Source organism: Oncorhynchus mykiss, chromosome 23, assembly GCF_013265735.2.
Source record: "Oncorhynchus mykiss isolate Arlee chromosome 23, USDA_OmykA_1.1, whole genome shotgun sequence".
NCBI classification, from domain to species: domain Eukaryota; kingdom Metazoa; phylum Chordata; class Actinopteri; order Salmoniformes; family Salmonidae; genus Oncorhynchus; species Oncorhynchus mykiss.
The window spans coordinates 57,043,106-57,064,129 of NC_048587.1; the positions used below are offsets into that span (position 1 = coordinate 57,043,106).

Here is a 21,024-nt window from a genome sequence, read left to right on the forward strand (position 1 = left end):
GTACTTTACTCGTATAAAAAGTTTGGATGGAAACCTGGTTAGTGTGTGGAATATTTTATCCTTTAGCAGCATAGCAAAGTGTGTGTGTGTCCTTGGAATCTCCAGGTGTTGGGTCCTGCAAGACTGAGCTCATATTTCTCTCTTGAGTTGGTTTGAGAGAGAACATTTCAAGGCTCTTACGGTGCCTGATAGCCGTGTGTGTGTGTGTGTGTGTGTGTGTGTGTGTGTAAGTCTATAACTCATTGTGAGACCTGGAGAGAACGTGTGTCATGATAAAATCCCTGCACTGTCTAACCCGGGGCCGAGGGTATACACAGCATGTACACACACGGATTAGGATGTACACACACAGCTTAAACACACAAGGCCTCTCCCCCTCATCCTCCTTATAAACTCAGTAAACTTCAGTCTGTATCTCTGTCTATATGTTGTGTACATTGTGAGCTGAAGGAATAATTCCATTGAAAGTTACTGTGCAGTAACCATGACATTAATGTCTGTTTGTATGAAGCCATTCATGCACAATGCCTTCAGAAAGTATTCACACTTTTTTGTGTTACAAAGTGGGATTGAAATGGATTTAATTATCTTTTTTGTCAATAACCTACACAAAATAATCTGTAATGTCAAAGCGGAAGAAAATGTTCTAACATTTGTAAAAATAAAAAATAAAAAATTGAAAAAGAAATACGAAAAATAAAACACTAATATATATTGATCATATAAGTATTCAACCAACTGAGCCAATACATGTTAGAATCACCTTTGGCAGCAATTCCAGCTGTGAGTCTTTCTGCGTAAATCTATAAGAGCTTTACACCTGGACAATATTTGCACTTTATTCTTTTAAAAATTCTTCAAGCTCTGTCAAGGTGGTTGTTGATCATTGCTAGACAGCCATTTTCAAGTCTTGACATAGATTTATGTATATTTAAGTAAAAACTATAACTAGGCCCCTCATGAACATTCAACGTCATCTTGGTTAGCAACTCCAGTGCATATTTGGCCTTGTGATTTAGGTTATCGTCCTCCTGAAAGGTAAATTTGTCTCCAGTGTCTGTTGGAAAGCAGACTGAATCAGATTTTCCTCTAGGATTTCGCATGTGCTTAGCTCTATTCTGTTTATTTTTATCATAAACTATAGTCCTTGCAAATGACAAGCATACCAATAACATGATGCAGCCACCACCATGCTTGAAAATATGTAGAGTGGTACTCAGTAGCGTGTTCTATTGGCTTTGCAACAAACATAGGTAGATTTCTTTGCCACATTTTTTTTTGCAGTTTTAGATTCATGCCTTATTGTAAACCGGATGCATGTTTTGGAATGTTTTTGTTCTGTACAAGCATATTCAATGTCTGCTTTTTTCATTTATCCCCGTCCACCAATAGGTAGCCTAATTTATTTTGTATTTTTTACTTAATATTAAAAATATAATCTAACTGCAGTGAAGACACTCAACATTACATTCAGCAATCTATCAGACTCCCATCGAGAGTGACCCACAGGAGCAACCAGGGTCAAGCGCCCCGCCCAAGGACACGTTGACAGATCTCACACCAAGTCAAATCGGAGACCGAACCAGCGACGTATCGGCCAAAGCTCCCAACTGCCAGGCCCCCAACCATCCAAGATCCCCCCCAACAGTTCCCCGAGAGCTGCCCCTCCACCATCCGAGACTAATGTAATGATCTAAGTTTGATGTAAGTTTGTCATTCAAAGTAACTTAATTAAAAAAATTAAAAAAAATTGATGTTATTTTTGACTTTCATCTTTGACCGTCATTCTATCCCCACCCAGCAACTCCACTCCCACTTGCCTCAAGTTCCACACCCCAACACTCCGTTTCCCTCAGCCCATCCCACCTATCTCTGCTGGGCACACTCTTCGGATTTCTACAGTTGAAGTCGGAAGTTTACATACACCTAGGTTGGAGTCATTAAAACTAATTTTTCAACCACTCCACACATTTCTTGTTAACAAACTATAGTATTGGCAAGTCAGTTAGGACATCTACTTTGTGCATGACACAAGTCTTTTTTCCAACAATTGTTTACAGACAGATTATTTCACTTATAATTCACTGTATCACAATTCCAGTGGGTCAGAAGTTTACATACTCTAAGTTGACTGTACCTTTAAACAGCTTGGAAAATTCCAGAAAATGATGTCATGGCTTTAGAAGCTTCTGATAGGCTAATTGACATAATTTGAGTCAATTGGAGGTGTACCTGTGGATGTATTTTAAGGCCTACCTTCAAACTCAGTGCCTCTTTGCTTGACATCATGGGCAAATCAAAAGATTGGGTGGCAGCATCATGTTGTGGGGGTGCTTTGCTTCTTCACAAAATAAATGGTATCATGAGGGAGAAAAATTATGTGGATATATTGAAGTAACATCTCAAGACATCAGTCAGGAAGTTACAGCTTGATCGCAAATGGGTCTTCCAAATGGACAATGACCCCAAGCATACTTTCAAAGTTGTGGCAAAATGTCTAAAGGACAACAAAGTCAAAGTTTGGAGTGGCCATCACAAAGCCCTGACCTCAATCCTATAGAAAATTTGTGGGCAGAACTGAAAAAGTGTGTGCGAGCAAGGAGGCCTACAAACTTGAATCAGTTACACCAGCTCTGTCAGGAGGAATGGGCCAAAATTCAACCAATTTATTGTGGGAAGCTTGTGGAAGGCTACCCAAAACATTTGACCCAAGTTAAACCATTTAAAGGCAATGCTACCAAATACGAATTGAGTCTATGTAAACTTCTGACCCACTGGGAATGTGATGAAAGAAATAAAAGCTGAAATAAATCATTCTTTCTCCTATTATTCTGACATTTAACATTCTAAAAATAAAGTGGTGATCCTAACTGACCTAAAACAGGGAATTTTTACTAGGATTAAATGTCAGGAATTGTGAAAAACTGAGTATAAATGTATTTGGCTAAGGTGTATGTAAACCCCCGACTTCAACTGTCTGTCTCTCAACTATGCTGTGATGTTTAACATATAGTTTGAATATATCTAATGAATAGAATCCACAGATTGCGAGTTTAAGATAAATACTTTTACTAAGATTATTAGTTAGTATATTAGTAATTGACTGACCAGGTCTCTCCAGATCTCCCAACAATGCTATTTCTAAGGTCAATTTTAGATCAATGTTATGCATTTTCAGCCATTCCTGAACCTGAGACCAGAAGCAGGCTACCTAAGGGCAATACCAAAACAAATGGTCTATTGATTCTTTATCCTCACAACAAAATCTGCAGAGCTGTGATGATTGTATGCCCCAAATTTTCAACATTTTGTTGGTGGAAAATACATTTAGCTGAAAAGCACGAAGTCTTGAATCTTGCGTCGTTTTATATATCAACTCATACACCCTGTGCCATGGAATCGGAACATCAAAAAGGGTGTAAATACTTCCTGAAGACACTGTGTATAGTTTACTAAAGGACATGTTTCTACACTATTAGATCTAATCCTGAAGTATAAAGCTGTGTTTCTCAACCTTGGGTACTAAGTTCCCGCCAGAGTAAGTGGCCTATAAAGGGGGTACTTATGAGAAAATAGACCTATTGATCAGTTGTTCATGAGGGGGTACTTCAGGCAGAGCAAAATGTAATTAGGGGTACAGTAACCAAAAAAGATTGAGAACCACTGAGGACATTACCGTACCTTCATATCAGGGGATGAGGGCTGGGGTCCTGCCCTGTAGAGATAGTTGTGTGTGTGTGTGTGTGTGTGTGTGTGTGTGTGTGTGTGTGTGTGTGTGTGTGTGTGTGTGTGTGTGTGTGTGTGTGTGTACGACTGTACCTTCGTAGCAGGGGATGAGGGCTTGGGTCCGGCCCTGTAGCGTAGGAGGGATGATGGAACAGTAACCATGGGGAAGGATGAGCTCAGAGTCATAGAAGACATTCTTCCAACGGTGGGCACAGGCCTGCATCAGACACAAGAGAGGCACAGGCCTGCATCAGACACAAGAGAGGCACGCACAGGCCTGCATCAGACACAAGAGAGGCACAGGCCTGCATCAGACACAAGAGAGGCACAGGCCTGCATCAGACACAAGAGAGGCACAGGCCTGCATCAGACACAAGAGAGGCACAGGCCTGCATCAGACACAAGAGAGGCACAGGCCTGCATCAGACACAAGAGAGGCACAGTCAGAACACAAAGACAGAGACGTGACGTCTCACTCAGGTGTGACTGGATCTGCTGGCCTACTCTGAGATAACAGAGAGCAGAAAGGTGGACAGGCGGCAGGACAGACAGACAAGATGACAGATGTACGCAGCACACGCACACACACACACACACACACACACACACACACACACACGTACACCCACTCCATCATACCCCCACACACTTTAACCAAGCTGCTAAATTAACTGTTCTGAGAGAAGAGAAGGGATGAAGTCACAGCCAACTGTGACCATAACGGCCCTGGTCTCATTAGTCTGTGGTGTGACTATCCGGACATCAGATTAAGAAAAACCCCTGCTTCATAATAACATCCTGAGTTCCTAACAGTTCTCATAACATGTTCATCATAACATCCTGGGTTCCTTCCTAGTATTTGTGTGCATCCACAGGCAGGGTTATTTCTTTACACATGTCAATTTCAGCACAGTTCCAGCAACTGCAGTGGATGCACAACCAGGCCAGCTCAGTTCAGCTTGGTTCGGCTCAGTTCAGTAGTGTGAAATGTTCCTGAACTGAGTTCTAACAGTCCTCTAGTGTAATAACGGAGTCATAACAGTCCTCTAGTGTAATAACTGAGTTATAACAGTCCTCTAGTGTAATAACGGAGCTATAACAGTCCTCTAGTGTAATAACGGAGTTATAACAGTCCTCTAGTGTAATAACGGAGCTATAACAGTCCTCTAGTGTAATAACGGAGTTATAACAGTCCTCTAGTGTAATAACTGAGTTATAACAGTCCTCTAGTGTAATAACTGAGTTATAACAGTCCTCTAGTGTAATAACGGAGTTCTAACAGTCCTCTACTGTAATAACGGAGTTCTAACAGTCCTCTACTGTAATAACGGAGTTCTAACAGTCCTCTACTGTAATAACGGAGTTCTAACAGTCCTCTAGTGTAATAACTGAGTTCTAACATTCCTCTACTGTAATAACTGAGTTCTAACAGGAGGAACATAGGAAAGTCTGTGTGACAGCTTGGAGAGACAGCTGACCGGAGGGAATAGACCCCACTGTGGCTGTCATGGGCTAGCTACCCATGTTGGCAGTCTCCAACGCTGCTTCAGTATGTTGGAGACACCCGCTAAGTGGTACTGAAAGTCAACAAAGGAACATACCCCTAGAGCCTGCGAGAGCTGGGGCGCAAGATGGCTCAACGACTGATCACACGGTTACGGACCCAGGAACGGAAACGACTACGAGTAGGAACACAGCACATGAGACAACCATAACAGCAGCAGGACACACACTTCAGGTGTGCAGCTGTGGTTGGAAGAGAGTAACATCGGAAAGGGGGTTAAGGATCCATCAAGGGAGGAAAAGGTGCTTGGGAGAGCAGAGACAGGGACCTCGCATTGACCAGTACTTCTTACGAAGCAGCCAGTCAAATCAGTCGAATGAAGCACAGCGACGGGGCGCAAACCAAAGTTCGCAGAGCATCAGCACCCCTGTAACGGAGGAGGATAACACAAGCACAGAAATGCCGGTGGATGAACTCACCCAACCACAGAGACCTCTAAAAGAGGAAAATATCAAAGGGCACAGACCGAGTGTGAAGTGGCCCAAAGCTGTTGAAAAGAGAGAGTGGGAAACAATCAACAATGACCTGACAAAAATCTTGGAACAACAGGTAGGAACAGCAGAGAAAAAGCTTGAAAGGATGGGAGACATTATCTACCACTACGGAGAAGAGCGCTTTGGAGTAAACGAAAGGAGAAGCGGAAAGAAAACACCCGCACCAGCCAAATCTAGGAGGCAGCAGGAGATTGAGATACTTGTCAGAGAGAGAAGGCAGCTGAGAAAGCAGTGGAAGAAGGCCTCTGATGCAGAGAGAGAAGGTCTCATGCTACTCCAAGCAGACATTAAATGTCGGCTGGCAACCTTGCGAAGAGCGGAAAACTTAAGGAAACTTCGTAGGAAGAAGGAACACTCAAGAACACGGTTCTATAAAAAAAACTTTAAGTTTGTCAAAGACCTCTTCGCAAAGGAAAGGTGCGGAATCCTAAAAACTCCAAAGCCAGAACTGGAAGAACATCTGGAAAAGGTCCACCAGGACATGAAAAGGCATGAGCAGATAATCATCCCACATGACATCCCACCTATAACCACCAGAATTCAATCTGGACACTGACCCTCCAAACTGGAAGGAAGTAGAGAACGTTGTCCGAAGAGCAAGAGCGGCCTCGGCTCCTGGGCCTAATGGAGTACCATACAAGCTCTACAAGAACGCCCCGGATGTTCTACGCTTTCTATGGGGGCTCATGAGGATAGTGTGGCAGAAGGAAATAATACCAAAGGCATGGCGAAGGGCTGGTGGTGTGCTAATCCCGAAAGAGAAGGATGCGACAGACATCAGTCAATTCCGACCAATCCCCTTCTCAACGTCGAAGGGAAGATATTTTTCAGTATAATAGCACAGAGGCTGTCCACTTATCTGGAAAGGATCAAGTACATTGATACATCTGTACAGAAAGCAGGCATTCCTGGTTTCTCTGGTTGCCTGGAACATACTAGTATGATTTGGCACCAGATCCAAACAGCTAAGAAGGACAAGAGAGACCTCTATGTCATCTTCCTTGACCTGGCCAATGCATTTGGCTCAGTTCCCCATGAACTCCTCTGGGAATCCTTCAACATTTTCCACGTACCAGAACCCATCACTACACTGGTAAAGGCCTATTTCCGAGACCTGCAATTGTGTTTCACAACACCTGACTTCACAACAACATGACAGCGCTTGGAAGTAGGCATAATGGCAGGCTGTACAATTTCACCTCTGGCCTTCACTATGGCCATGGAAGTCATCATCAGGGCATCGAGATGGGTGGTCGGCGGTGAGAAAACTAAGGAAGGGCTCCGTCTCCCACCTATCCGAGCATACATGGATGACATGACTACACTGACCACCACTGCAGCATGCACCAGGCGGCTGCTTGCAAAACTGCAGGATAACATCAAGTGGGCCCGGATGAAAATCAAGCCAAGCAAATCTCAAAGCATCGCCATAGTCAAGGGACAGCTTAAAGATGTGAGGTTCCGCATTGGAGATGACCCGATACCAACGATGTCTGAGCAACCCATCAAGAGCCTGGGTAGATGGTACAACGAAAGCCTCCGGGATAAAGATCAAGTGCAGCAAGTAAGGCAGGACATCGCCAACAGTCTTGAGAACATCAACAAGACCCTACTGCCTGGGAAGCTCAAGCTTTGGTGCCTACAGTTTGGACTTCTCCCCCGGGTAATGTGGCCACTCACCGTCTATGAGGTCCCAATAACAACAGTGGAGAAGATGGAGCGAACCATTACCTCATACGTGAAGAAATGGCTGGGTGTCCCACGATGCCTGAGTAACATCGGCCTCTATGGCAAAGGGGTCCTTGAACTACCTCTTACAAGTCTAACGGAGGAGTACAAGTGCTCTAAAGTAAGACTTCAGATGACATTGAAGGACTCCAAAGACCAGACCATTAGCAAGGCAGCACCTCCCCTACAAACTGGACGGAAATGGACATCATCCAAGGCTGTGCAGCAAGCAACATCAGCTCTGAGACACCAAGACATTGTGGGGAATATCCAGCATGGAAGAGGAGGCTTTGGCCTGGCAGCAAGCAAACCAACATTCTATAAGGCAACAACATCCGAACGCAGGAAGCTGGTGGTTGAGGAGGTGCGCAAACAGGAGGAGACTGCAAGAAGTGCAAAGGCTGTCTCTCTTGCTAAACAAGGGCAATGGACGCGGTGGGAAGGCCTGGAGAGGAGAAAGATCAACTGGAGTGAGCTTTGGCAAATGGAGGCAAGTAACATCAGCTTCATCATAAGAGCTGTTTATGATGTGCTTCCATCACCAAAAAACCTACATCAATGGTATGGCGAGGACTCGACCTGCCCCCTCTGCCCAGCTCCAGCGACTCTCAGGCATATAATGACAGGTTGCAAGACCAGCCTCTCACAAGGCCGCTACACCTGGAGGCACAATCAGGTCCTCAAGAGCCTGGCTGCAGCACTTGAGACCAAGAGGAGTGCAACCAATTCATTACCTCCAAAAACAAGCAATCCCGTCAACACAACAACATTCATCCGGGAGGGACAGAAAAGGCCCAAGCATCCTCCTATGAAGCCAGAAACTGGACACCTAGCCATGGCCCGGGACTGGAAGATGCTTGTCAATATTGGCCAGCAACTAATTTTTCCACCTGAGATTGCTTCTACCAACCTTAGGCCAGACATGGTACTCTGGTCCCCTTCACGAAAGGCTATGTACATCATAGAGCTCACAGTCCCGTGGGAAAACTCTGTTGAAGAGGCCTAAGAAACTGCTTTACACAGATTTGACAGCAGACGCAACTTAGCGTGGCTGGAATGCAAAAGTCTGGCCAGTTGAAGTGGGATGCAGAGGATTCGTGGCTTCTTCCACCATCAGGTTGCTGAAAGAACTTGGAATCCATGGACAGGCTCTGCGGCAGACCGCCAGAGCAGTTTCTCAAGCAGCTGAAAGAGGCAGCCAGTGGATCTGGATCAAACGGAGGACCCTTGCTGGGCTATAACTTCATGACCCCCCACCCCCACCTGAGAACCCAATTCAGATCCCTCCAACTTGAGGAGGGCATATGAGGTATGCGGTCAGCTGCAGGGCTGGGTTAGGGAAGAGGACGCCCCTGCCTTGCATAGTCCCGTGGGACATCTTAATTGGGCATGGGACACAAGCTAAGGCTTGATCACCCTTTAGCTGGCCACCTTTGATGAGGGTGTTTAGTGATTAAAGGCCGAAACACCCACTGATTCGAAGGCACACTACTGAGGATGTGTCCCAAAATTGACATCTTAACCCAGTCTAAGAAATAAACCTCCCATGCCACTCTGTCAACATCACGGCAAATCTCATGCGAGTGCATTCCATCTATTGACACAATGGACAGTTTTTAACACCTTGTCCCGTGTTTTATGATTCTAGTGTAATAATGGAGTTATAACAGTCCTCTAGTGTAATAATGGAGTTATAACAGTCCTCTAGTGTAATAACGGAGTTCTAACAGTCCTCTAGTGTACTAACTGAGTTCTAACAGTCCTCTACTGTAATAACTGAGTTCTAACAGTCCTCTAGTGTAATAACAGAGTTCTAACAGTCCTCTAGTGTAATAACGGAGTTCTAACAGTCCTCTAGTGTAATAACGGAGTTCTAACAGTCCTCTACTGTAATAATGGAGTTCTAACAGTCCTCTACTGTAATAACGGCGTTCTAACAGTCCTCTACTGTAATAACGGAGTTCTAACAGTCCTCTACTGTAATAACTGAGGCCGAAACACCCACTGATTCGAAGGCACACTACTGAGGATGTGTCCCAAAATTGACATCTTAACCCAGTCTAAGAAATAAACCTCCCATTCCACTCTGTCAACATCACGGCAAATCTCATGTGAGTGCATTCCATCTATTGGCACAATGGACAGTTTTTAACATCTCGTCCCGTGTTTTATGATTCTAGTGTAATAATGGAGTTATAACAGTTCAGGGGCTATAAGCATCTCAGAGTAGGCAGATTCCCCCTGCCAATGTAATCTTATTCATTGTGATCTAAAATACAAAACAGATCCTAGATCAGCACTTGATTGTTTGCTACATACAGTACAGAGCCACATCTGCCAAGCAGCCGGTCCTTGCAGAGAAACTTGAGTCACTGAGTCCATTCAGATGAGATAAAAACAAATGGCAGCAGGGATCTACAGGGGCCCCATGCATGGACACATGGCTCCGAAACATCACTATCTTTCTGTTATCACCAAACCTGATGGACAGTTTAAAACAACTACTAGGACAAACTGCCACTTGATTTGCTATAAAATCTAAATGTTTTTGTATCACTTTATTTGATGAGTCCGTTTACAGATGGTCTACTACTATCAACAAAATATAAAGTGCAACTCTGTTGATAAGCAACAACTTGATCGTGGTAGGGTCAAGGTAAGAGTTAGGGCCAGGTTAATAGTTGAACATCTATAAACCACCTGTAAGGGAAAACAGCATGTTAAATACTTAGAGGTTCTTTCAAGGTGATTGATGCATAATAACCATTGGAAGTGGTATGAACATTATGCCAATATACTCCCTCAGATAATGGAAGTAATAAAATGGGGAATGACCATGGCAAAAACAGGCAATGCAATGTCCCCCAGGGCCAGAGAGGCTTCATGGCCATGGAATGTCCACCCGGGCCAGAGACAGGCTTGAAGGCACTGTAACGTACCTCAGGGCCAGGCTTCATGGCCATGGAATGTCCACCCGGGCCAGAGACAGGCTTGAAGGCACTGTAATGTACCCCAGGGCCAGGCTTCAGGGACATGGAATGTCCCCCAGGGCCAGAAGCAGGCTTCAGGGAACTGTAATGTCCCCCAGGGCCAGAGACAGGATTCAAGGCCATGGAATGTCCCCCAGAGGCAGGCTTCAGGGCCATGGGATGTCCCCCAGAGGCAGGCTTCAGGGCCATGGAATGTCCCCCAGAGGCAGGCTTCAGGGCCATGGAATGTCCCCCAGGGCCAGAGGCAGGCTTCAGGGCCATGGAATGTCCCCCAGGCAGGGATCAGGGCCATGGAATGTCCCCCAGGGCCAGAGGCAGGCATCAGGGCCATGGAATGTCCCCCAGGCAGGCATCAGGGCCATGGAATGTCCCCCTTGGCCAGAGGCAGGCATCAGGGCCATGGAATGTCCCCCAGGCAGGCATCAGGGCCATGGAATGTCCCCAGGGCCAGAGGCAGGCATCAGGGCCATGGAATTCCCCCAGGCAGGCATCAGGGTCATGGAATGTCCAACAGGGCCAGAGGCAGGCATCAGGGCCATGGAATGTCCCCCAGGCAGGCATCAGGGCCATGGAATATCCCCAGGGCCAGAGGCAGGCATCAGGGCCATGGAATTCCCCCAGGCAAGCATCAGGGCCATGGAATGTCCAACAGGGCCAGAGGCAGGCATCAGGGCCATGGAATGTCCAACAGGGCCAGAGGCAGGCATCAGGGCCATGGAATGTCCAACAGGGCCAGAGGCAGGCATCAGGGCCATGGAATGTCCAACAGGCCCAGAGGCAGGCATTAGGGCCAAAGAGAGAAAAAACACTTCAAAAAAGTAAGGTTAGAAGACCACCACCGTGGAGGGGCCAGGGACTGAAGCCTAAACATACCCAGCCAGCTGCCCTCTGATTTTTTACAATTGTTTTATTATTGCACCTTTATTTAACCAGGTAGGCCAGTTGAGATCAAGTTCTCATTTACAACTGCAACCTGGCCAAGATAAAGCAAAGCAGTGCGACACAAACAACAACACAGAGTTACACATGGAATAAAACAAACATACAGTCAATAACACAATAGAAAAAGTCTATATACAGTGTGTGCAAATGAGGTAAGATTAGGGAGGTAAGGCAATAAATAGGCCGTACTGGCGAAGTAATTACAATTGAGCAATTAAACACTAGTGATAGATGTGCAGAAGATGAATGTGCACATTCAATGAAGTAGAGATACTGAGGTCCAAAGGAGCAAAAAAAAAAATAACAATATGGGGATGAGGTAGGTGGATGGGCTATTTACAGGTGCAGTTATATGCGAGTAGGTCTGACAGCTGGTGCTTAAAGCTAGTGAGGGAGATATGAGTCTCCAGCTTCAGTGATTTTTGCAATTCATTCCAGACATTGGTAGCAGAGAACTGGAAGGCAGCCAAAGGAGGAGTTGGCTTTGGGGGTGACCAGTGAAATATACCTGCTGGAGCGCATGCTATGGGTGGGTGCTGCTATGGTGACCAGTGAGCTGAGATAAGGCGGGGCTTCACCTAGTAAAGACTTATAGATGACCTGGAGCCAGTGTGTTTGGCGACGAATATGAAACGAGGACCAGCCAACGAGAGCATACAGGTCGCAGTGGTGGGTGGTATATGGGGCTTTGATGACAAAATGGATTGCACTGTGATGCACTGCATCCAATTTGCTGAGTAGAGTGTTGGAGGATATTTTGTAAATGACATCGCCGATGTCAAGGATCGGTAGGATAGTCAGATTTACGAGGGTATGTTTGGCAGCATGAGTGAAGGATGCTTTGTTGGGAAATAGGAAACCGATTCTAGATTTAATTTTGGATTGGAGATGCTAATTGTGAGTCTGGAAGGAGAGTTTACAGTCTAACCAGACACCTAGGCATTTGTAGTTGTCCACATATTCTAAGTCAGAACCGTCCAGAGTAGTGATGCTGGACTGGTGGGCAGGTGTGGCAGCGATCGGTTGAAGAGCATGCATTTAGTTTTACTAGCATTTAAGAGCAGTTGGAGGCCACGGAAGGAGAGTTGTATGGCATTGAAGCTCGTCTTGAGGTTAGTTAACACAATGTCCAAAGAAGGGCCAGAAGTATACAGAATGCTGCTGTCTGAGTAGAGGTGGATCAGAGAATCACCAGCAGCAAGAGCGACATCACTGATGTATACAGAGAAAAGAGTCGGCCCGAGAATTGAACCCTGTGGCCCCCCTATAGAGACTGCCAGAGGTCCGGACAACAGGCCCTCCGATTTGACACACTGAACTCTGTCTGAGAAGTAGTTGATGAACCAGGCGAGACAGTCATTTGAGAAACCAAGGCTGCTGAGTCTACCGATAAGAATGTGGTGATTGACAGAGTAGAAAGCCTTGGCCAGGTCGATGAATACGGCTACACAGTATTGTCTTTTATCGATGGCGGTTATGATATCGTTTAGAACCTTGAGCGTGGCCGAGGTGCACCCATGACAAGCTCGGAAACCAGATTGCACAGCGGAGAAGGTACGGTGGGATTCAAAATGGTCGGTGATCTGTTTGTTAACTAAGGCAGGGTAGGATAGATACATTGGGGCAAAAAAGTATTTAGTCAGCCACCAATTGTGCAAGTTCTCCCACTTAAAAAGATGAGAGAGGCCTGTAATTTTCATTATAGGTACACTTCAACTATGACAGACAATGAGAAACAAAAATCCAGAAAATCACATTGTAGGATTTTTAATTAATTTATTTGCAAATTATGGTGGAAAGTAAATATTTGGTCACCTACAAACAAGCAAGATTTCTGGCTCTCACAGACCTGTAACTTCTTCTTTAAGAGTCTTAAGCTGTTGAGACGCCTCTTGGACCTAGACTTGGCGCTCCGGTACCGCTTGCCATGTGGTAGCAGAGAGAACAGTCTATGACTAGGGTGGCTGAAGTCATTGACGATCTTTAGAGCCTTCCTCTGACACTGCCTGGTATAGAAGTCCTGGATGGCAGGAAGCTTTGCCCCAGTGATGTACTGGGCCGTACACACTACCTCGTAGTGCCTTGCGGTCGGAGGCCGAGCAGTTGCCATACCAGGCAGTGATGCAACCAGTCAAAATGCTCTCGATGGTGCAGCTGTAGAACCTTTTGAGGATCTGAGGACCCCTGCCAAATCTTTTCAGTCTCGTGCCCTCCTCACAACTGTGTTGGTGTGTTTGGACCATGATAGTTTGTTGGTGATGTGGACACCAAGGAACTTGAAGCTCTCAACCTGCTCCACTACAGCCCGTCGATGGGAATGGGGGCGTGCTCGGTCCTCCTTTTCCTGTAATCCACAATCATCTCTTTTGTCTTGATCATGTTGAGGGAGAGGTTGTTGTCCTGGCACCACACGGCCAGGTCTCTAAACTCCTCTCGGTGAAACACCTACCTACTGTTGTGTCATCAGCAAACTTAATGATGGTGTTGGAGACGTGCTTGGCCATGCAGTCATGAGTGAACAGGGAGTACAGGAGGGGACTGAGCACTCACCCCTGAGGGGCCCCTGTGTTCAAATCAAATCAAATGTATTTATATAGCCATCAGCTAGTACATAGTACATCAGCTGATATTTTAAAGTGCTATACAGAAACCCAGCCTAAAATCCCAAAGAGCAAGCAATGCAGGTGGTGAAGCACGGTGGCTAGGAAAAACTCCCTAGAAAGGCCAGAACCTAGGAAGAAACCTAGAGTGGAACCAGGCTATGAGGGGTGGCCAGTCCTCTTCTGGCTGTGCCGGGTGGAGATTATAACAGAACATGGCCAAGATGTTCAAATGTTCATAAATGACCAGCATGGTCAAATAATAGGTCTGGGACGGGTAGCACGTCCGGTGAACAGGTCAGGATTCCATAGCCGCAGGCTGTGTTGAGGATCAGCATGGCGTATGTGTTGTTACCTACCCATACCACCTGAGAGCGGCCCTTCAGGAAGTCCAGGATCCAGTTGCAGAGGGGCATGTTTAGTTCCAAGGTCCTTAGCTTAACGATGAGCTTTGAGGGCACTATGGTGTTGAGCTGAGCTGCAGTCAATGAATAGCATTTTCACAAAGGTGTTCCTTTTGTCCAGATGGGACAGGGCAGTGTGGAGTGGAGTGCAATAGAGATTGCATCATCTGTGGATCTGTTGGTGCGGTATGCAAATTGGAGTGGGTCTCTGGTTTCTTGGATAATGGTGTTGATGTGGGCCATGACCAGCCTTTCAAAGCACTTCATGGCTACAGACTGAGTGCTACGGGTCCAATGTAAGGGAATGTGCAAGTATAGACTTCTGGACACACAGATGAAACGGATGATTCAAACAGATGTACAGGGCTGTACTGTGACCTTTGAACTCACCAGTATTTTGCCATTGGGTTTGTCCTGCCGGGCGAGGCTGACCCCCATCCACTCATCATCCCTGTCTCCCTGGCATGTCTTCCCACAAGACTCCCGGGGCTTATTCCCTGCAGGAGCGGGACAGAAGTGTTAACAATGACTGTTATATGGCGTTACAAAGAGGATGACTTTCCCATTCTCCAGGAGCCAACAGATGGAAGGGTTACCTAGAGACAGTCTCTAATACAGTTCTAAATACTAGTTGAAGTTGATCTTTGATCTTTTGTAGATGTAGCGGAAGTGGTTTGGTGAACTTTGTTCCCATGATCAGTGATCTTGCTTGAGATCTGAGGACTTGTGTTAGCTGCCCTTAGATAATGCCTTGGCTTTAGCTCATCCATTGAACAAAGACTTAAGGCATAGGGACAACCTAGGTTCAACCCTGGTTTAAGTGAGGTTTACTGTTGAACAGTCTGACAATTTCAGGCCATGGACTGAATACCTGACAGCCTTTTATCAGTGTTGACAAGCCCATGTAGTGTGTGTTAAATTAAAATAAAATGTTATTTGTCACATGCGCTGAATACAACAGGTGTAGGTAGACCTTAGTGAAATGCTGAATACAACAGGTGTAGGTAGACCTTAGTGAAATGCTGAATACAACAGGTGTAGGTAGACCTTAGTGAAATGCTGAATACAACAGGTGTAGTAGACCTTAGTGAAATGCTGAATACAACAGGTGTAGGTAGACCTTAGTAAAATGCTGAATACAACAGGTGTAGGTAGACCTTAGTGAAATGCTGAATACAACAGGTGTAGTAGACCTTAGTGAAATGCTGAATACAACAGGTGTAGGTAGACCTTAGTGAAATGCTGAATACAACAGGTGTAGGTAGAACTTACAGTGAAATGCTGAATACAACAGGTGTAGGTAGAACTTACAGTGAAATGCTGAATACAACAGGTGTAGGTAGAACTTACAGTGAAATGCTGAATACAACAGGTGTAGTAGACCTTAGTGAAATGCTGAATACAACAGGTGTAGGTAGACCTTAGTAAAATGTTTCCTTTACAAGCCCTTAACCAACAATGCACTTTTAAGAAAATAGAGTTAAGAAAATATTAACTAAACAAACTAAAGTAAACAAAAATAGAACAAAAAAGTAACACAATAAAATAACAATACTGAGGCTTATACGACAAAACCTTTTCCCCCTCAGGAGATTTAGCATGGGTCCTCAGATCCTCAAAAGGTTCTACAGGTGCATCACTGCCTGGTATGGCAACTGCAAGGCACTGCAGAGGGTAGTGTGAATGGCCCAGTACACCACTGGGGCCAAGCTTCCTGCCATCCAAGACCTCTATACCAGGTGGTGTCAGAGGAAGGCCCTAAAGATTGTCAGACTCCAGCCACCCTAGTCATCGACTGTTCTCCCTGCTACCGCACGGCAAGCAGTACCGGAGGGCCAAGTCTAGATCCAAGAGGCTTTTAAACAGCTTCTACTCCCAAGCCATGACATCTGAACATCTAATCAAATGTCTACCCAGACTATTTGCATTGCCCCTCCCCTCTTTTACACCACTGCTACTCTGTTGTTATCATCTATGCATAGTCACTTTAATAACTCTACCTTCATGTATATATTACCTCAACTAACCGGTGCCCCCACACATCGACTCTGTACCAGTACCCCCTGTATATAGTCTCGCTGTTGTTATTTTTACTGCTGCTCTTTAATTACTTGTTACTTTTATTTCTTATTCGTATTTGTTTTTTTTAACTGCATTGCTGGTTAAGCTTGTAAGTAAGCATTTCACTGTAAGGTTTACACCTGTTGTATTCAGGGGCATGTGACTAATACAATTAGATTTTGATTTGAAATAGCACCCATAGTGCATTACTTTTAACCAGAGATCTATGTAGGGAATAGGGTGCCATTCGAGACAGAGCAGTTAGGTCATCCCATCCTGTTTAATCATTACAGAGTGTGTAGCAGGCCTCTAGGCCAAAGGAGCTCCCCAATTATTTCACTTTTGCTAACAGATAAAAGTGGCTTAGAATATGAAACATCCCTTTAAAGGTGCGGAGCTATATTCTGACTGGTTTCTAGGCCTCTAATTGCATTGGATGTCACCTTTAAGCTATTCTTAAATCTTAATGAAGATCAAAAAGACCCAAGGAATGTCTGAGAAAGGAGTAAGACTGTCATCCCAAATGGCAAAGTCAACTACATTTGTCCAGGGCCCATTAGGACATAGGGGGCCATTTGCAACGCAGCCTCAGACATAAAAACATGAGTTGCCAAGAATGCACTAACCTGGCAAATAAAATGGATTAGGATCTGTTGGGTGAATTCAAAGGCATCACAAAAGGAATTGTGCAATCAAGGCGCTGCTTTACAGAATCTGAATCTAACAAATACATGTAGAAAGAAGCAGTGGGGATCTCTCTCTCTCTCATCATGGGTACCAACAACCCTTAAACGGTTCAGTTCCTCTGCCTCCCGTCTCAGATGACAGGCTGTGTCTCTAATGGCACCCTTAGCCCTATAGTGCACTACTTTTGACCAGGCACCATAAGGCTCTGTTGAAAAGTAGTGCACTAGGGCTATATAGGAAAGAGGGTGCCATTAGAGACGCGCACACGTTTACTAGAGCAATTCGTGTAAATAAGTATAGTTATAACTGAGGCTACTTCCAGAGTTCATCGCTAATATTTTCTCTGAGACAACCTGGGGCTGAACTCCCTCTGTCTGGCGTGATTCATAGTAGCCCTCTCTCCCTCTTGGTGTGTGTGTGCATGTGTATGAGAGAGAGGGAGAGAGACGGGGAGACAGAGACAGGGAAACAAAGAGACCAGCGATACAGAGAGACAGAGACAGAGGCAGAGGGGGAGAGAGAAAGAGAGACAGGTGGGGAAGAGACCAGAGAGACCAGAGATACAGAGAAACAGAGAGACCAAAGAGACATAGAGACCAGAGAGACAGAGAGACCGGAGAGACAAAAGAGACAGAGAGACCAGAGACAGACAGACAATGGGGCAGATGGGCAGAGACAGCGAGACAACGAGGCAGAGACCAGAGAGACAGAGGGGGAGATAGACAGAGAGACAGGTGGGGAAGAGACCAGAGAGACCAGAGAGACAGAGGGGGAGAGAGGCAGAGAGACCAGAGAGACAGAGGGGGAGAGACCAGAGACAGAGGGGCAGAGACAGAGACCAGAGAGACAGAGGGTGACAGACAGAGGGGGAGAGACAGAGAGACAGAGACTAGAGAGACAGAGACCAGAGAGACAGAGACCAGAGAGACTAGAGAGAAGAGGGGGAGACACAGAGAGACAGAGACCAGAGAGACTAGAGAGACATAGGGGAAGACACAGAGAGACTAGAGAGACAGAGGGTGAGACACAGAGAGACAGAGGGGGAAACACAGAGAGACTAGAGAAACAGAGGGGGAGACACAGATAGACTAGAGAGACAGAGGGGGAGACACAGAGAGACAGAGAGGGAGACACAGAGAGACCAGAGACACAGAGGGGGAGAGACAGAGAGACCAGAGAGACACAGAGAGACTAGAGAGACAGAGGGGGGAGACACAGAGAGACCAGCGAGACAGAGGGGGAGACACAGAGAGACCAGCGAGACAGAGGGGGAGACACAGAGACAGAGACCAGAGAGACAGAGGGGGAGACACAGAGAGACTAGAGAAACAGAGGGGGAGACACAGAGAGACAGAGGGGGAGACACAGAGAGACCAGAGACACAGAGGGGGAGACACAGAGAGACCAGAGACACAGAGGGGGAGAGACACAGAGAGACTAGAAAGACAGAGGGGGGAGACATAGAGAGACCAGTGAGACAGAGGGGGAGACACAGAGAGACAGAGGGGGAGACACAGAGAGACCAGAGACACAGAGGGGGAGAGACACAGAGAGACTAGAGAGACAGAGGGGGGAGACATAGAGAGACTAGAGAGACAGAGGGGGAGACACAGAGAGACCAGCGAGACAGAGGGGGACACACAGAGAGACTAGAGAGACAGAGGGGGAGACACAGAGAGACAGAGGGGGAGACACAGAGGGGGAGACACAGAGAGACCAGAGAGACAGAGGGGGAGACACAGAGAGACCAGAGAGATAGAGGGGGAGACACAGAGTGGGAGACACAGAGAGACCAGAGAGACAGAGGGGGGGACACAGAGAGACAGAGGGGGAGACACAGAGGGGGAGACACAGAGGGACCAGAGAGACAGAGGGGGAGACACAGAGGGGGAGACACAGAGAGACCAGAGAGACAGAGGGGGAGACACAGAGAGACCAGAGAGACAGAGGGGGAGAAACAGAGAGACCAGAGAGACAGAGGGGGAGATACAAGAGACAAGAGAGACTGAGGGGGAGACACAGAGAGACCAGAGAGACAGAGGGGGAGACACAGAGAGACCAGAGAGACAGAGGGGGAGACACAGAGGGGGAGACACAGAGAGACCAGAGAGACAGAGGGGGAGACACAGAGGGGGAGACACAGAGAGACCAGAGAGACAGAGGGGGAGACACAGAGAGACCAGAGAGACAGAGGGGGAGACACAGAGAGACCAGAGAGATAGAGGGGGAGACACAGAGTGTGAGACACAGAGAGACCAGAGAGACAGAGGGGGAGACACAAAGAGACCAGAGAGACAGAGGGGGAGACACAGAAAGACCAGAGAGACAGAGGGGGAGACACAGAGGGGGAGACACAGAGAGACCAGAGAGACAGAGGGGGAGACACAGAGACAGAGGGGGAGACACAGAGGGGGAGACACAGAGAGACCAGAGAGACAGAGGGGGAGACACAGAGGGGGAGACATAGAGAGACCAGAGAGACAGAGGGGGAGACACAGAGGGGGAGACACAGAGAGACTGTATAAGACATACGTTATTAAACAAAGTGTCAGGACAAACTTGGGTGACAGTGAGGAGTAAGTAGGGTTTCTATTAAACCCACATAAACCTTCTCTCTCGACCACAAGAAAAGGAACTGCAGGAAATGTCTTCGGCTCAAACTTTCTGGCACAACCACTTGGAAAATATTAGTTAAAACAATCATATCTATCAAAATATTTTGGAACTTCTGGCACCTCGACAATATTATGTTAAATGGGGCATGAAGTACGTGAAACAGCTTTTTCCTGCAATCTATAGCCAAAATCACTATGCATAATTCTATGTAAAAAAAACATGTAAGATTGTTAAACAAGCAACACTAACTTGCTTGGTAACTAGTTATAAGGTTGGGAGATAGATTCCCTATCTAGCTGGCAAGCTTAAAACTACTTCATAAAATTGCTGGTCCAGTCAGTGTTCCCCCTTCACAAAATACAGCTGACAGATGTTTTTATAAATAATTATGATCAAATTTCGGGTTTAGAAATTAAGTTTAGTAATTAATTGAAAAATCTGAAATCTGAAAAATTCTAAAACAAGACAAATCTGAGGGGGCAGATGCCTTTCTGTCCCCTACTGGCATGATGCCTGGTCCTAGGGTGAGTATAATGTGTGGTTGTTCAGTGGTTCTCCGTAAGGCTCAGGTCCTAGGGTGAGTATAATGTGTGATTGTTCAGTGGTTCTCCGTAAGGCTCTGGTCCTAGGGTGAGTATAATGTGTGGTTGTTCAGTGGTTCTCCGTAAGGCTCTGGTCCTAGGGTGAGTATAATGTGTGGTTGTTCAGTGGTTCTCCGTAAGGCTCTGGTCTTAGGGTGAGTATAATGTGTGGTTGTTCAGTGGTTCTCCGTAGTAAGGCTCTGGTCCTAGGGTGAGTATAATGTGTGGTTGTTCAGTGGTTCTCCGTAAGGCTCTGGTCCTAGGGTGAGTATAATGTGTGATTGTTCAGTGGTTCTCCGTAGTAAGGCTCTGGTCCTAGGGTGAGTATAATGTGTGGTTGTTCAGTGGTTCTCCGTAAGGCTCTGGTCCTAGGGTGAGTATAATGTGTGGTTGTTCAGTGGTTCTCCGTAAGGCTCTGGTCCTAGGGTGAGTATAATGTGTGGTTGTTCAGTGGTTCTCCGTAAGGCTCTGGTCCTAGGGTGAGTATAATGTGTGGTTGTTCAGTGGTTCTCCGTAAGGCTCTGGTCCTAGGGTGAGTATAATGTGTGGTTGTTCAGTGGTTCTCCGTAAGGCTCTGGTCCTAGGGTGAGTATAATGTGTGATTGTTCAGTGGTTCTCCGTAAGGCTCTGG

At 46.2% G+C, this 21,024-nt stretch overlaps 1 protein-coding gene across 1 annotated transcript in view; it reads right to left on the bottom strand.

Annotated features, from left to right (window-relative positions):
• Positions 1–21,024, bottom strand: part of LOC110503039 (integrin alpha-9) — a 160,592-nt gene that overhangs the window by 135,626 nt on the left and 3,942 nt on the right. Inside the window, exons 3-4 of the mRNA XM_036960871.1 lie at positions 14,839–14,945; positions 3,820–3,943 (exon numbers count right to left, since the gene is read on the bottom strand). Of these exons, the coding sequence (XP_036816766.1) occupies positions 3,820–3,943; positions 14,839–14,945 (231 nt within the window). The remainder of the gene's footprint in view (positions 1–3,819; positions 3,944–14,838; positions 14,946–21,024) is intronic.